The sequence below is a fragment of the Salmo salar genome, chromosome ssa03 (genome assembly GCF_905237065.1).
Source record: "Salmo salar chromosome ssa03, Ssal_v3.1, whole genome shotgun sequence".
NCBI lineage: Eukaryota > Metazoa > Chordata > Actinopteri > Salmoniformes > Salmonidae > Salmo > Salmo salar.
In genome coordinates, this window is record NC_059444.1 from 33,331,621 (window position 1) to 33,349,246 (window position 17,626).

At 38.6% G+C, this 17,626-nt stretch overlaps 1 protein-coding gene across 1 annotated transcript; it reads right to left on the reverse strand.

Annotated features, from left to right (window-relative positions):
• Positions 1–1,351: 1,351 nt before the first annotated feature.
• On the reverse strand, positions 1,352–17,449 carry LOC106599847 (cyclin-dependent-like kinase 5). Its single transcript, XM_014191189.2, has 12 exons — positions 15,570–17,449; positions 14,966–15,054; positions 14,537–14,604; positions 14,291–14,351; positions 14,021–14,077; positions 10,037–10,132; positions 9,601–9,675; positions 9,394–9,490; positions 4,460–4,529; positions 4,209–4,269; positions 3,915–3,995; positions 1,352–2,990 (listed from the first exon to the last, which is right to left on the reverse strand). The coding sequence occupies exons 1-12, from the start codon at positions 15,604–15,606 to the stop codon at positions 2,904–2,906; spliced, it is 879 nt and encodes a 292-aa protein (XP_014046664.1). The 5' UTR covers positions 15,607–17,449; the 3' UTR covers positions 1,352–2,903.
• Between the last annotated feature and the right edge of the window lie 177 nt (positions 17,450–17,626).

A 17,626-nucleotide genomic window follows, 5' to 3' on the forward strand; every position in this document is an offset into this window, starting at 1 on the left:
TTATTGCATCTTCCCTCTTTTCCTTCTTGCGTGACCATTGTCTCTTGACCACCGCTAGTGCATTATCAGCCTTGTTACTCACTACTTTGCTGGGAACCAGATGGTTCATTTCCATGTTCTGTGGTAGGCTACTCTACAATCTTCATGGTCATGAAAAATCATCATGAAAAAAATTAGGCTTGGGGTTGTGCAATACTCAGTGACCATGAAGTATTGAACATGGGGATGAGACGCTGGGATCTGTTTTCTGAACAATTTTTGCGGGTCAAGTTATTGTATGTGACTTGTAAGGAATGCTATATTTCTGTAAGACTAGAGTTTACAGAAGCTCTGCTTATAACTGGTTCTCACATGCGTCCTTTGTCCTGATCTTGTCCACATTCTGATTCTGCCCACATTTTTAGACAGATGTAGAAGATTAAAAGACGCAATGTAATCTGATTGTGATCAGATCTTCTTGACCACCTCCGGAGGTAGTCAGACGCATTGTGTAGACAGATCTGGACAGTGAAACCATTTAAATGATCATAATCCCGCCCTCTAAAATCATTGACAGGCGATGCCATTAATTTATGCATCTTAAAATAAATGAAATATTATTTTGAAAGAATATCTGTGAAATGATTTGCATACAGTGAGCATATCGTTTACAGTGAGGGACAGGATATCTGCAAGGTACAATGTGGGCACAATCAGAATGTGGATAAGATCAGGACAAAAGACACGTTAGCACCAGGTATAAACGAAGCTAGAGTATGGATTATAGTACATCTCACCCTGTTGGAGGCCTACAGACAGCTGTGGAACTGAACTAGGTTAATCTGGTTCCGTGTACTGTATATGTGATATATCATTTGTGATTGACCTTAAGTAGTCATTAAATACTTAATACCCTCTCTTTATCAAGTGTAACGTTCTCAATCTTACGTGAAACGTGACGGATTATCTGGAAATGTAATCAACATTGTTTGGTGCATCGGTTAATCAATGTAGATCAGATCATCTACCCCTACACAACACGTGATATTTTCAATGCCTCCCTCCATATGGCTTCCTTCAACTACTTGGACCGGTTGTGTAACTGGGGTCTTGGCAATAATATTTGGTGCTAAAGGTAACTTTAAAAATCATTGGTCGTGAACCATGGTAACAGCTTAACTGAAACTCACTCATCCCTGTTGCGCCTGCTGGTGCATAGGGCAAAAGGTTGCAACAAAGGCTTTCCACTTTGGACATCTTCTCCACCGTGCCCCAGCTCTGATATTGACAGGGCTCGGTTTCGACTTTAACAGAAAATAATGGGCAAATTGTAAATCATTTTCCCCACAACAAAAAAAGCAGAACAAGAAACAACTTTTGAGTCCACTTTATTGAGCTGTCGTGTTTTGAAATTTAGAGACCACTGACTGACAGCAATTGTCTAAATACTTAACCCAAGTCCTACAATAAAACTATGATAATAGGAAAGTGCAAAATTCACTCGTCATTCTAAATAAAGCTTAAAATCATGTCATATTTGAACTAATATTCTACAGTACTCTTTTCTAAAATAAGCACGGGATTTGCTTGTCTTTACATGTGATAATGGAATCTTGTGATGTCCCAACTCAACTCGGATGCAAACACACACACCGCCAAAGCATTAAGAACTAAGTGTCACACATTTCATTATTTTAATAAGGAGAACATTGCAACTCATGAAAGGTAATGTGTTGTATATATATAAAAAAAAGAGAGACTAAATGCACACATAAGCAGACATTCAATTATCAATAAATACATGCATTCTATTATTTTTTTCTTACATCAAAATGAAATATTTTCCCTATTGATCAAAACCAAAGTTTTGGTACTTGACAGCAACCTCAAAGAGTTAAAAATGCTGGCTTTCGTGGGATAAGTTGCGACTATCTGGAGTAAAATAACACTGCAAAACTTACTAGTTCCTTGCCAAAATTAAGTTATCCATCTGAGTGAACACAGCTAAAGTCAGTGGTGCAAAACAATCGTTACGTAGTAATATAGTATCAACAGATTTCCTCCGCTCTCACTTCACTTTCATTAAGCTATAAGACATCAGGTCAATGAGTAAAGATGGTAGAAAGTTACAAAATGAAACTAAAAAAATAAAAGCAATTACTCAGGTACGTATGGTCCACTGTTCATAATACATGTGTTGACCCCACCTTTGTGTTCAACTTTACTTGACCGCGGACAAGATCTAAACTATTAAAAAAGGAAATGCCATTTACCCAAAGTGCACAAAAAAAATGAATACAAAGAGCTAAATAGAGAGCCTGAGAAATAACTGATGAATATAAATAAACCCCCCCCTTCTGTTTTACAATCTCCTATTAAAGTAAGTGGAAAATGGTTAAGACTATGATGAAGGACAAGGAAGACTGTCTCCAATCTTATCATAAACTATTAATGCAATATTGACAAGTTAACAGCAGTGGCACAAACACTATTTGAAGAATGTATCCAAATAACGAAATCTTTTGCCAGTACATTATGCAGCACACTAATGCAATTGTTCAAACCGCTTACTCTGCTGTGCAGCTATTGGCTCAGAAGGATTCACTGTTTCTCCGGGTCCAGAATTGTTCATCGCTACATGTTATGTTCCTATGTCAGTGCGCTTAATGTGCTTAACAGACAAAGAGAAGACAAACATGCTTGCTAATAGAATCTAAAATCTTGCAGAGCTCACAAGGACTTAATTCCATTAGGAGGCACAACAGGATATACTGAAGGGAAGTCTCTTAGTTAAAACAGGTGCTGCTGGAAGATGAGTCTTGCAGTGAGTCAGGGTAGACAGGTACTGTAGAGAAGATGGAGAGAAAGAGGATTGATTCCGATGTCTGAGGTTCAGTTAAGTGACGTGTGTTTTGGCATCTCATCTACGGTGGGCAGAAATCAGCAAAGTAGGGGTGCTGCAATGCCTCCTCTGCAGAGATCCTCTGGACAGGATTACACTTCAAAAGATTCTAAAAGAAGAAAAAAAAGAGAATGCCGTACAAACGCATATTTGAGTCGCAACATTTCTTGAGCATTCAAGCACAGTTTCTAAACCCATAGGCGCAACATCGCGAAACTTCTGGGAACGCTTGTGAAACAGAACAGGGTTTGGGGTTTGAGAAGTCCAAAATTCTTCCTTAGTTAATTTTCTCCAAATCTAAAAAGGCACAACCTAGATTCGAGCCAACGTCTTTAGTTTAAGATGTTATTACTCCAACCTCATGAAAGTGTCCAACTGACACATTTTCATTTTCGGCAAAAACAACTTTAGTGCCTTTGATTTGACAGCCTGCACATGAGCAGTTCGGCAAGAGCCGACCGTTCAGACCTGATGGCGTGTCTCTACACGTGAGCTTTGTTAGCCAACGTCGCTATGACATCGCCAACAAGTGTGCTCGAGGATTTCTATTGGAGAAGCAGTTTTAGTCTATCTTCATGGGAGTCCCATACGGCGGCGCACAATTGGCCCAGCGTCGTCTGGGTTAGAGAAGGGTTTGGCCAGGGTAGGCCGTCATTGCAAAATAAGAATTTGTTCTTAACTGACTTGCCTAGTTAAATAAATAAAGTTCATACTGTATGTACTGTCTTTGATTCAAGTTATGTTTGGGAAAAGCATTGCACTGGCTCCACCTGGTGGTAAGTTGATATTCCCAGCTAAGCGGTCAACTAGTTACAAACTACACAACTCCAGACACATGCATGTTCTTTTAATGCCACTTGTGTGGGTTTACACATATCTATTTGTGCAAACATATGAATTCAGAGCTATACAATAGAAGAGTGAAGGACATTGGATTGTAAATTGATGTTAACATCAAGGGATGTTATAGCATGATAATACATTGTATACTGAATAATATAAATGGTCATTTGGGGGGGGGGGCAATACTAACCTGCAGCAGATCCCGTCCTGTGCTACTGAGTTTTGGGACAACATTCACCAGTGAGGTCGTGGCTGGATACATGGGGTACGGCTGTAGGCAAAAATAACAATAAGGGTAACGGATGTAAACAAACAGCAGCGCAGAAAATATTTGTTCCTTCTCTTAGAGATGAATCTGTGATCTGGAAACTGCAATTAATCTCATACCTTGTAAATCATATATTCGCATTTTTCTAACAGGCAGTAGAAAACATGAATTTCTATATGATCAACTGTAATTCACAAAATGAGTGGGTTTGGCTACCTTGTAGTCTGGGAGCTTTGTCATTGTCTGCCACTGTTCTTCAGTTGGTGTACCCAACAATGTGCCACAACAGCATTAAGGAATGACTTTCACCACTAAATAGGACTCGTCAAGTTTAGTCATTACAATAGATTAATCTCAACAAAGTGGAACAACTTTAGTTCCTGTGTTTTGTTTCTACATACCACACAACAAATGGACAGTGTGCTGAACTTGGTGGTTAACTATCTAAAACATCCCTGAAAGGATATCTGAAGATCCTCTTCAGCTGGTCGTCGACGTCATTACCTGGGAAAAGGGGCCTTCCAGCGTTTGCCAACTCTAAAAAATTTTTTTTTAAAGATACAAGTTATTGAAGATTCAAAAAAAGGCAGGAGGCAGACCTGCCAACCTTAAATATTTTTTATGAGTACCACTTCAGCGCGGCATTGGACCCATTGGGTGACACCCCCCAGATCAAATCATAGGCAAATGCACCTGTTTTTAGCCTAATAATGATGTTGGCAGAAGAATCCCAGTATGAATGGTAGGTTATAGACCAGTGCTCTCCAACCCTGTCCCTGGAGAGCTACCATTCTGTAGGTTTTCGTTCCAACCCTTATCTAGTGCCCCTGATTCTAATAATTAGCTGGTTGATAAACTGAATCAGGTTAGTTACAACTGGGGTCAAAACGAAAACCTACAGGAGGCTAGCTCTCCAGGAACAGGGTTGGAGAGCCCAGCTATAGACCATTATGGGTACTTGGGAATTGGCTGGTCTTCAGTAGCTCACTAGAAAAGTTAATGTCAGGATGTTAGAGCATTTTGAAAAACCTGTAAAAAAAACAACAAAAAAAACAACTGCCATAAGTTATATCAAACAATGTAGCCAACACAGTTGTCTAGTCAAATACTATTTCCCAACTCCAGTCCTTGCGTACCACCAACAATACACATTTTAATTTTAGTTGAATCTGGTGTGTTTGTCCGGGGCTACAACACAAAAGAGGACTGAAGTTTGGAAACACTGGTCTAGTATTTGATCCTAAATTAAATTGGGGTCTCAATGACGCTCACCTTTTTTCTAGGTTAAATTTAGGGGTAATGATTATTCTAATTAATAGGTGTATTTATATAGATGGTCTTGTGAAAATGCGAAGTGGCTTCTTCATTTTGTTTGGGGACAAAATTCGAAATGAATTCAATTACTGGATGCAATGTAGTAGTCTGGCTTACTGTAGGCTATTTGGAATATGAACCAACTGAACTAGGCCTATATGAGCTTATTTCAGGTCTCCATCCCTTGACCTCATCCATCAAGTTAGGTCTGACTAATACCATTCATTCAACATGCCTTGTCATTGTGAACTGACTGGGCTATTACCACATCATTAGCAGCATACTGTGATGTGTGTGTGTTCACAGTCAAAAGTGTGAACACACATACTCATTCAAGGGTTTTTCTTCATTTTTACTATATTGTAGAATAATAGTGAAGACATCAAAACTATGAAATAACACATATGGAATCATGAAGTAACCAAAAAAGTATTAAACAAATCAAAATATATGACAGCTTTGCACACGCTTGGCATTCTCTCAACCAGCTTCAACTGGAATGCTTCTCCAACAGTCTCAAAAGGAGTTCCCACATATGCTGAGCACTTGTTGGCTGCTTTTCCTTCACTCTGTGGTAAAACTCATCCCAAACCATCTCAATTGGGTTGAGGTCGGGTGATTGTGGAGGCCAGGTCATCTGATGCAGCTCTCCATCACTCTCCTTCTTGGTCAAATAGCCCTTACACAGCATGGAGGTGTGTTTTGGGTTATTGTCCTGTTGAATCAAATGATAGTCCCACTAAGCGCAAACGAGATGGGATGGCGTATCGCTGCAGAATTCTGTGGTAGCCATGCTGGTTAAGCGTGCCTTGAATTCTAAATAAATCACAGTGTCACCAGCAAAGCAGCCCCACACCATCACACCACCTCCATGCTTCACGGTAGGAACCACACATGCAGAGATCATCCATTCACCTACTCTGCGTCTCACAAAGACATGGCTGTTGGAAACAAAAATCTCAGACCAAAAGGACAGATTTACATCGTTCTAATGTCCATTGCTCGGGTTTCTTGGCCCAAGCAATTGCAAAATCGTTGGGAAGAGATTTACGATGTACCGATTCCATGGCACACTGTTTATGAATTGACACGCAAAATGACGCCAGATTCAAAACTTTGATTTTTCCTGTTTAAATTATTATACAACATTATTGAAACCAATAGAATGTATATATATATACATATATATATATATATGGGGATACAATATTCCCAGCTCTGCAGATTTTGCTGCGAGGAAGCAGAGTCATTAGATAACTTATTTTGGTACTGTCCTTATGTAGCTTGTTTTGGGTAACAAGTCCAGGGATGGCTGATGAATTGCAACATTTCCGTAGAGCAAGTGCAGCAGATATGCAATACTAGGTAATTGGATAAGTCATAGTCAATCGATCAATAATATAATAATTATTTAGCAAACATTTCTTTAATTTACAATCTGTAGAAACTGAGATTAGAAAGGTTCAGTACTTTTGTGAAGCATCACAGCACAGTTGAAAAATATATGGCAAATAGAAATGAAGGGATAGATGGGAGGGGTTGAATGGAGCTGAAGGGTGGGACTAATAACAAATGTAAAACATACAGGGTCTGTAAAATGTATATAGGTTCAGAACTTTTGTGAAATAGCACAGATACAAATATATGGCAAATAGAAATCAAACTGGATGGACATCACAAATAGAGGAAGGCCAGGACTGAAAACAAAATATAACTATTGTAAAATAGATTGTGTCTGTAAAATGTGTATAGTATGTATAATGTGTATAGTATGTATACGCTGGAAGTAGAAGCCAGGTGTTATTGATTAGTAGTTTACTTCAATTAGGGGAGGGGTGGTAGGGTTTGCAGGGAATAATAAAGGAAGGTATATTGTAAAAAACATGTATGTAGGTACACTACCTTTCAATAGCTTGGGGTCACTTAGACATGTCCTTGTTTTTGAAAGAAAAGCACATTTTTGTCCAATAACATCAAATTGATCAGAAATACAGTATAGACCTTGCTAATGTTGTAAATGACTGTTGTAGCTGGAAACGGCTGATTTTTAATGGAATATCTACATAGGCGTACAGAGGCCCATTATCAGAAACCATCACTCCTGTGTTCCAAAGGCACGTTGTGTTAGCTAATCCAAGTGTATCATTTTAAAATGCTAATTGATCATTAGAAAACCCTTTCGCAATTATGTTAGCACAGCTGAAAACTGTTATAAAAACTGGCCTTATTTAGACTAGTTGAGTATCAGGAACTAGCATTTGTGGGTTCGATTACAGGCTCAAATATCTACACTGTATTTCTGATCAATTTTATGTTATTTTAAATGGACCAAAAAAAAGTGTTTTTGTTTTTTTAAACAAGGACATTTCTAAGTCCCAAGCTTAGTCCCAAACTTATCTCAAACTTCTGAATGGTAGTGTATATATAGGGGACTGGAAATTATGCAGACAATTACATTGTTGCTTCAATCAATCTAGCCGCAATATTAAAGCTTATCCACCCCCTAAAAAAAAAGTATCTTCTTATTGGTGTCCTTTTGGAGTGTTTTTTTTGCAGCAATTCTAACATGAAGGTCTGATTGACGCAGTCACATCTGAACAGTTGATGTTGAGATGTGTCTCTTAGTTGAACTCTGTGAAGCATTTACTTGGCCTTCAATCTGAGGTGCAGTTAACTCTAATTAACTTATCCTCTGCAGCAGAGCTGACTTTGGGTCTTCCTTCCTGTGGTGGTCCTCATGAGAGCCAGTTTTATCATAGCGCTTGACGGTTTTAACAACTGCACTTGAAGAAACTTTCAAAGTTCTTGAAAGTTTCCGGATTGACTGACCTTGATGTCTTAAAGTAACGATAGACTGTCATTTCTCTTTGCTTATTTGAGCTGTTCTTGCCATAATATGGACTTGGTCTTTTACCCAGTAGGGCTATCTTCTGTATACCAACCCTACCTCGTCACAAACACAACTGATTGGCTCAAACACATTAAGGAAAGAAATTCCACAAATTAACAAGGCAAACCTGTTAATTGAAATGCATTCCAGGTGACTACCTCATTAAGCTGGTTGAGAGAATGCCAAGAGTGTGCAAAGCTGTCAAGGCAAAGGGTGGCTACTTTGAAGAATCTAAAATATATTTTGAATTGTTAAACACTTTTTTGATTAATACATGATTCCATAGGTGTTATTTCATAGTTTTGATGTCTTCTATTATTCTACAATGCAGAAAATAGTCAAATAAATGAGTAGGTGTGTCCAAAGTTGACTGGTACTGTATATCAAAGGTCAATTAAGAACTGATTCATTAACATAGACCTACTAAACTTTCACAGTCCAACATAACCTGTGAAGGATGGTATTAGCGGAACAGCTCTCTGCCATGTCTGTTTCCATCCATGCAGCGACGTGCACAGAACTTCCTGAACGTTTCCTTGCTTGTCAATGCACTCGTGCCTACTACCGTTGGGGAGATCAAAGCAAGTGGGGGCTACAAAGTGTTCTCGCATAGTTGACTAAACTTTGTAGCCAAATACCTTTGTTATAAAGACGCCTTAGTTAAAAGCACTAACAACAAAATAATATTGGTTATGTGCTTGCCTAACTTATACAATTTGTTAGTCCATGTATTTGGCAAACAGTTTGTTCAACTTCACAATTTTTTCTACCCTTTTCCTCATACAGCAGTGGTATGCGAAGTGGAGAGATGCCATCCAGCTCGAGGGAGGAAAATAGTACTACAATTACAGGAGCAGAGGGCTAGAGATTATTTCCAAAAATTGTCCATTAGCCTCTTCCTCTCTGTTTTTTCTCCTCGACTGAGTCCTCTGATTGGCTCTGCTCCATCTTCAGACGGCTGAGTCAAAAACCACAACGTGCCAACGAGATGCCTCTTTTTGTGTATTTTCGGGTCGTTTTTCCATATCAGCATACTTTGACTTCAAATTACGTGCTTGGTACACAGCAACATGTGTGCAAGTTGGCAGGTCTGCAGAGGCCCCAACTTATTTGAGCGTTATAAATACAGGTATGAACAGACGGTAAGATCATCCCCTTGAATTTGCGTCTCAATTTTGACCTTGACGTTACACATACCTGCAAATATGCATCCAGCAGACCACATGTCAATGGAGGTAGAATAAAGCTTAGCACCGAAGAGCACATCTGGGGGTCTATACCACAACGTCACAACCTTCAGAAAGAGAGAAGCTTGAGTGTCACCAGTAAGTTAGGCCAGTAATTGTTTGCCAGTATCCCAATTAATCATGTAATTGCATATAAAACATGTAATCAATATCCCACCTCTGCTGAGTAACATCTCACTGGGATTCCAAAGGCTCGAGCCAAGCCAAAGTCAGCCAGCTTCAATTCCCCATTCTAAAATAATCAAATCATTGTAGTTTATTTAAAAAGGGAAATACTTTTCTCACTAACTAAGCAACAACATTTCTGTTTCAGCTAAGACAGACATACAGTATACAGCACATTTTTTTTTATTTTACCTTTATTTAACTAGGCAAGTCAGTTAAGACGGCCTAGGAACAGTGGGTTGACTGCCTTGTTCAGGGGCAGAACGACAGATTTGTACCTTGTCAGCTCGGGGATTCGATCTTGCAACCTTTCGGTTACTAGTCCAGCGCTCTAACCACTAGGCTACGCTGGCGCCCCAAAGTACAATGTGTACTTTAGGATTTTCAAGAAGTAGAAATTAAAAACAGTCAACATTCCACTGACTTACCCTGTTGATGAGAAGGTTCTGTGGCTTCAGGTCTCTATGGAGAACATTCCGACTGTGGCAGAAGGCAAGCCCCTTCAACAGCTGGTACATGAATGACTGCACATACAGAAAGTAGGAGAAGACTGAGTTAAGCACAGAGATACAGAAACACAAGGCAGTAATACTACAGTATTCTCACTATCAATGAGAGTCACTGGAGGTATTCTTCTGAGTTATAATTTTGCGATTGCAAAATCAACAATCAAAAAAATCCCTTCTAGGGGAAATGCAGATTAACCAATTCAACAACAAAGAATATGATCTACATGATCAGTCTCTGTGTGTAAAATAAAAAGTGGTTAATGTGAACCTAATCCAACTAAAAACTATAAGGAAAGCAATCCAATGTTATTTGTTGCCTAGACTTCACTGCAAATTACACTCAAGTCTTGAAAAAAAAAAAACACTAATATTGCAGTTAGCCATGACAGCCTTTATAATAGAATGCTTGTGACCACACACACAACTAAATATTGCATTTGGGGGGAAAAAAACATCCTAACCCTAGGATGCATATGCCGGGTCATGTTTTTTGTTGTGGCTGTATTGATCCCCAAAAATGTAATCTAATATTCCAGGAATTCCTTAAATAATGTGTCTTTAATGTTCTAACACCCTAGTTTTGTTTTTTAATTTCTTATTGAAGTAAAAATAGTTTTTTTTGCATCACTACCCCAAGTTTTCATGTGGGTCAAATATGACCTGTATGTATTTCCTATGGAAATCACTGCATTGCACTCATCAAACTGACCTTTCTTTTTGCTACAACAATAAAATCTAAGTAATTAATCAAATATTTATGGTGTGATGAAAGAGAGCCATGCTACCACCACTCAGAGCAGCCAGGACCAGAAGAGGAAGAGGTGCCAGCTCTGCCCAAACGCAAAAGGATAGAAAAGTCAGCTGCTGGTGTTCTCAGTGCAACACACCCGTCTGCAAAGAGCAGTCACATGCTTGTGGTTTGTAACAAATGCATGGACTAAGGCAGCATAAGTAAACATCACACACACACACACACACACACACACACACACACACACTTTGTTCCTTTTAGTGTTCATGTTTTCTGAATTCACAATTGTTAGTCTTGTCATTTACATTGATGATGAACTTTGGATTTTCAAATAAATGTTTTGAAATATTATAAAACATGTTTAAGGTGGTTTTACAGTGCCTTGCAAAAGTATTCATTCCCCTTGGCGTTTTTCCTATTTTGTTGCATTACAACCTGTAATTTAAATTGATTTTTATTTGGATTTAATGTAATGGACATACACAAAATAGTCCAAATTGGTGAAGTGAAATTAAAAAAAAAAAATTCTTTCAAGAAATTCAACAACAACAAAAAAAAAGTGGTGTGCGCACATGTATTCACCCCCTTTGCTATGAAGCCCCTAAATAAGATCTGGTGCAACCAATTACCTTCAGAAGTCACATAATTAGTAAAAAAAAATATATATATATTTTTTTTTTACTAATTATGTGACTTCTGAAGGTAATTGGTTGCACCAGATCTTATTTAGGGGATATATATATATATATAACCAGATAGGCCAGTTGGAAACAAGTTCTAATTTACAACTGCGACCTGGCCAAGATAAAGCAAAGCAGTGCGACAAAAATAACAACAATCGAACAGTCAATAACACAAAATAAAAATCTTTGTACAGTGTGTGCAAATGTAGAAGTAGAAATAAAGTCCACCTGTGTGCAATCTTAAGTGTCACATGATCTCAGTACACACACACACACACACCTGTTCTGAAAAGCCCCAGAGTCTGCAACACCAGTAAGCAAGGGGCAACACCAAGAAAGCGGCACCATGAAGACCAAGGAGCTCTCCCAACAGGTCAGGGACAAAGTTGTGGAGAAGTACAGATCAGGGTTGGGATATAAAAAAATATCAGAAACTTTGAACATCCCACAGAGCATTAAAATCCATTAAATCCATTATTAAAAAATGGAAAGAATATGGCACCACAACAAACCTGCCAAGAGAGGGCCGCCCACCAAAACTCACGGACCAAGCAAGGAGGGCATTAACCAGAGAGGCAACGAAGAGACCAAAGACAACCCTGAATGAGCTGCAAAGCTCCACAGCGGAGATTGGAGAATCTGTCCATAGGACCACTTTAAGCCGTATACTCCAGAGTTGGGCTTCACGGAAGAGCAGCCAGAAAAAAGCCATTGCTTAAAGAAAACAAATAAGCAAACACATTTGGTGTTCGCCAAAAGGCATGTGGGAGACTTCCCAAACATATGGAAGTAGGTACTCTGGTCAGATGAGACTAAAATGTAGCTTTTTGGCCATCATGGAAAAGCTGTGTTTGGCACAAACCCAACACCTCTCATCAGCCCGAGAACACCATCCCCACAGTGAAGCATGATGGTGGCAGCATCATGCTGTGGGGATGTTTTTCCCCCATCGGCAGGGACTGGGAAACTGGTCAGAATTGAATGATGGATGTCGCTAAATACAGGGAAATTCTTGAGGGAACATGTTTCAGTCTTCCAGAGATTTGAGACTGGGATGGAGGTTCACCTTCCAGCAGGACAATGACCCTAAGCATACTTCTAAAGCAACACTTGAGTGGTTTAAGGGGAAACATTTAAATGTCTTGGAATGACCTAGTCAAATCCCAGACAATCCAATTGAGAATCTGTAGTATGACTTAAAGATTGCTGTACACCAGCAGAACCCATCCAACTTGAAGGAGCTGGAGCAGTTTTGCCTTGAAGAATGGGCAACAATCCCAGTGGCTAGATGTGCCAAGCTTATAGAGAAAACCACAAGAGACTTGCAGCTGTAATTGCTGCAAAAGGTGGCTCTACAAAGTACTGACTTTGGGGGGGGGTGAAAAGTTATGTACGCTCAAGCTCTGTTTTTTTGTGTTATTTCTTGCTTGTTTCACAATAAAAAATATTTTGCATCTTCAAAGTGGTAGGCATGTGTAAATCAAATGATACAAAACACCCAAATAAATCAATTATAATTCCAGGTTGTAAGGCAACAAAATAGGAAAAATGCCAAGGGGGAGGAATACTTTCACAAGCCACTGTATTTTGTTCTTCACACTAAAAGGTTGAATGTGAAACTTTGTAAGATTGATTGTAAGAAAAATATGCTAATATTTTCAATAGCTGTTATGAATTTTCATAATATATTATCATTGAAATGTGTATCAAACTGTTGAAGAGCGACTAAAAACATTTCAAACAAAATTATCATCGAAGGATAATATTTTAGATCCATATAAATAAAACAGATATTACATTATGGGGTCATTTTGACCCGGCATATGCATTCTTGGGGCGCCATGTTTACTCTGCATCCTAGGGTTAAAAGTAGAAATAGAATGAAACAAACAGGCATTCTGTTTGCTCTATTATAGTGCCCCCCCCCAGTCACACAAGTGTTACTGTCAAGTTCAACACAACAAAAGCAATACCTTTGGGCTACACTGCACATTATTACACTGTACACCTTCTGCCTGTGGACATCAGTTCTACAATGTGCCAGCAGAGCATGATACCCTTTGTTGGCATAATCTCTTTCAGGCAGCGAGTACACCAGTGACATACCCCTTTTTATCCAATTTATTGAAAGAGGGAAAGTGCGTGGCGTTTCTTTCACTTCTATTGACATCTAGCATAATAAGCCAGGCCCCAGCTCCAGCTACACTTGATCCCTGAATCCACTTGTTTAACAAGCAACGCCTCATTTTCACCTATTTCTCTCATTCTGAAAATTAACCACATAGAGAAAACATTAGTTCACAGATAGTAGTTAGTTCGCTAGTTAACATTCACAGATTGCCAAGGTCCAGCAAGCAACTACCACGTTATAACTTGATGAACAGTGTTGTGCGGAAAATCTCCCCCTGCCAGAATCCATAATTGTCGGTTACACAGTAATTGTGCCAGGACCGAATAGCAATGACTCACCTTGACCGTTTCTGGATCTAGGTCTCCATTGCAGCTGTCAAAATACTTCTTTAGATCCTGTGGTTGTAAAAGTCACAAGTTCTATCAGCAACATTACATTTCTTCTCATCATATCAAACTGGTGAAAAGTACAAAACCCTTATAGTTGAACCTGCGGTCACATTTACTTTAAAATGGTCAGTCAAGTCTATTGGTAAATTGTCATAACTACAAACTCCTCTTTATACAATAATGTAATCTGCATACATCTGGCAACAACGCAACACTCACCTGATCACAAAATTCAAACACCAATGTTAACTTCTTGTCACTGTGCAGAACATCATGCAACCTAGGGAAAACAAAATGAAATGTCAATTAAACTCTTTGCATAGCTAGATATTTAATCTAATGCTAATTATAACACTATTGAAAAGTAACTACTAGTTACTGAGTCAGGCCGGTCTAACTATGCTATGACATGAATACATTTAGCTAGCTATGTATTTTCAGAATGACACATTTCTTCAGACCTACCTCACAATGTTTTTATGCTTCAGTTCTTTCAGGAGGCAAATTTCTCGCAGGGCAGAACTTGGGACCCCCTACAAGAATCAAGGGGTGTAATCATTAGCCAAACAGCTGCTAAAACAATCATTTTAGTTAGGTCCTAATTTCAGGTAGGTCCCTCCATGCCACTGTAAAAACACTTGCAGTCGTAAGCAGGTGACAAAGTGGTGTCATTTGAAAACTCGAGTCCTATCAAACAAACCAGTAAACATTTCACACCTGCAGTGGGAGCTCTCTTCGGGCTTGATTCTGTGAGTGTGAAACGTTTTGCAACAGAATCTGCTTTATGAATACGCCCTAGCGTACAGCAGCAACCAAATTGAGCCATCAAAAAATATGCTAACCAGTTGGACAGCAAGCTAAAGTAGCTGTATTTGTAGTCTAAAAAATTCCTACCTCATCGTCGTCATCCAATCTCACTCTTTTCAAAGCCACGATTTCATGCGTTTCTCTGTTTTTTGCTTTGAAAACAGTTCCATATGTACCTGGAGAAAGAAATCACAACGTTCGCTAGCTAACGTGACTGAATGGGTTGTGTTAATTAGCAAGGTAGCTAGCTAACTTGCTCAGGACTGGGCTAACTAGTTTCATTATTTACATAGAATAATGAAAAGCTAACTAGCCGTTGACTTCAACGAATTTAACTAGATGCCGACGAATATAATAACTTAGGTTACATATTTTTATAGATACGTCAACATATTTCTCGCTAACTAGCTATATTTTGTTAGCACACAAGCTAACGCGTCAGACAACTAGCTACTAGTAATGTAGGTAACGTTAACTAAATGTTGTCGTTGTAACTTATGCTTGCTGCTAACGTTAGTAAATACTACCAAATATATAAACACTATCAAAAGTGTCACTTAGCAATGACTTGTCATTTAAAATTACGGATATGATGCCTGCTAACATTAACTATTAGCTAGTAGCAGTCATAGCAATGCTAACGGGCAACATTCTCAGCAAGAGAAATCCTGGGAAAGAAACAGACACTTACCCTCTCCAATCTTTTCAAGCTTTTCATACTTCTGCATATTTTGTCAATAAAGCTAGTCTTTAACTAGCTAACTTGTGAAAAGCAGCCCCAGGGTTTGTGGATATTTGTGATACGCGTTAGCTAGCTGTTCTCAGCTACAATGATGCTGCTACATGGGCATCTAAAGGCCAGATTATGAACTGCATGCAAAATCGCCCATTTCCAGTCAAAAATAATTATGAACCTGTTTCACTGTCATTCTCATGTGGTCAATCAGAAATGTTTACTAAAAAGCAATACTCCAATTTGTTCCAATGTTTCCTACTGAATAAATTAAACAGCCTGTTAATGGATTTAGCTAGCCTAGATCCACCATTTTCACATCGTATCATCTGTTCAGACAATGATCATTATAAATGCCCCCCTCAAAGTCTTGCTAAATTTACTGATATATACAGGTCAGGTCCAAGTAACCCTTTTAAAACCACAATCACATACTGTAGTGTACAGTTAGTATTCTCTTCCTATTAACAGCACATGATAAACACTTGCAATTTCTGCAGCCTCGGGGCACAATAAAATATGATTGAGTTTGTCCACCCATACATTTGGCTTGTATAAAATGGAATTTGACATTGGACCATTAAACTAAAGTAACTTTACACCAACATCAAACTAGTTATAAAACATATACATCTTTTTCATTTCTTAGGCAAAGGCTATCCTTTATGTCACAAAAGTACATTACGGGAAGTATTTTCAGTTCACATTGTAGGCCTACAGTTCTGTGCTATATCAAAGTCAGGGCTGCCAACTTTTGAAGAAAGCTTGGAGTGAGGTTTACCATGTGAATTTCATTGCCCCCAGACACAATCCCTAGATGGGGCCTGGGGGTCCTCCCCCAGGAAGATTTTACTGTTTTAAAGCTCATTTCCTACAATTCTACGTATTTTTACATGGCTAAGGCCTATGACCAGTGTGGGAAAACGTGTATTCAGGAGGCTTTGAACATTAAATGAACACCCAATATTCAACGACTTTGTTACTTTTAGGCTTTTGGGTGATGAAATGTAAAGTAGGCTAATATTTTTTTTTTTACATCTTTTTTAGGTGGTTTGACACTTTATTCAGACAGTAATGAAATGAGATAGGGAGACAGGCAAAATGCTAGAAACAGTGAGACGTTTGCAAGTAGGGATTGATCCCTGTTCTCAGGTTGTATGTGACACGTGCCGGGGAGTGTTACCACTACGCCAAGTCTCTGCACAGGACATTTTTATATTGATGGCAGTGGGTAACCACATCATAGATTACAGTTTGCTTGTCCATAGACTGCTTTCAAGGTAAGGACACCAAGATTTTACATTTTGTCATTTGGGTGAACTCTCTCTTTAAAATACGGATGGAAGAAAATCCTGCTTGCTCTCCAGAAGGGTTGGCCATCCCTGATCTATGTTTCCCAAGTGCTGGATGTTTGAAAATGTTCATATTATAACAATTAATTTCACCCAACCTTCAAGAAATATCTAATGAATATATATATTCAGATGGTTTAAAGATCCTTGCCATCATCTTACTCTACATAGACAAAACATTATGTGTTTATGAGTTGTGAGTCCCCCTACCATCTCTGTCTAGCATGTGCACAATACTAAAATGTCAAAAAATGATATTTGATTGCTGGAGCCTTTAATATCCAATGCTTATTTGTATGACTTATCTTATTCAAAACTGTCCATGAACGGCTGCAAAAATACATAGCCTAATTAATTTTCAAAGACACAAGTACAGTGCATTCGGAAAGTATTCAGACCCCTTGACTTTTTCCACATTTTGTTACAATACAGCCTTATTCTAAAAATGGTTAAATTCATTTTTTCCCCTCATCAATCTACACACAATAATGACAAAGTGAAAACAGGTTTTTAGAAATTTTTGCTAAATTATATTAATAAAAAAAAAAAAAACAGAAATACCTTATTTACATAAGTATTCAGACCTTTTGATATGAGACTCAAAATGTAGCTCAGGTGCATCCTGTTTCTATTGATAATCCTTGAGATGTTTCTACAACTTGA

Coding starts and splice junctions, on each gene's coding strand:
- LOC106599847 (XM_014191189.2), bottom strand. CDS start 15,606: ATGCAGAAGTATGAAAAGCTTGAAAAGATTGGAGAGG. Junction 14,078..14,290: donor TGTTTGAATTTTGTGATCAG/GTGAGTGTTGCG, acceptor TTACAACCACAG/GATCTAAAGAAGTATTTTGA. Junction 4,530..9,393: donor TGCTGGATGCATATTTGCAG/GTATGTGTAACG, acceptor AAAATTTTTTAG/AGTTGGCAAACGCTGGAAGG.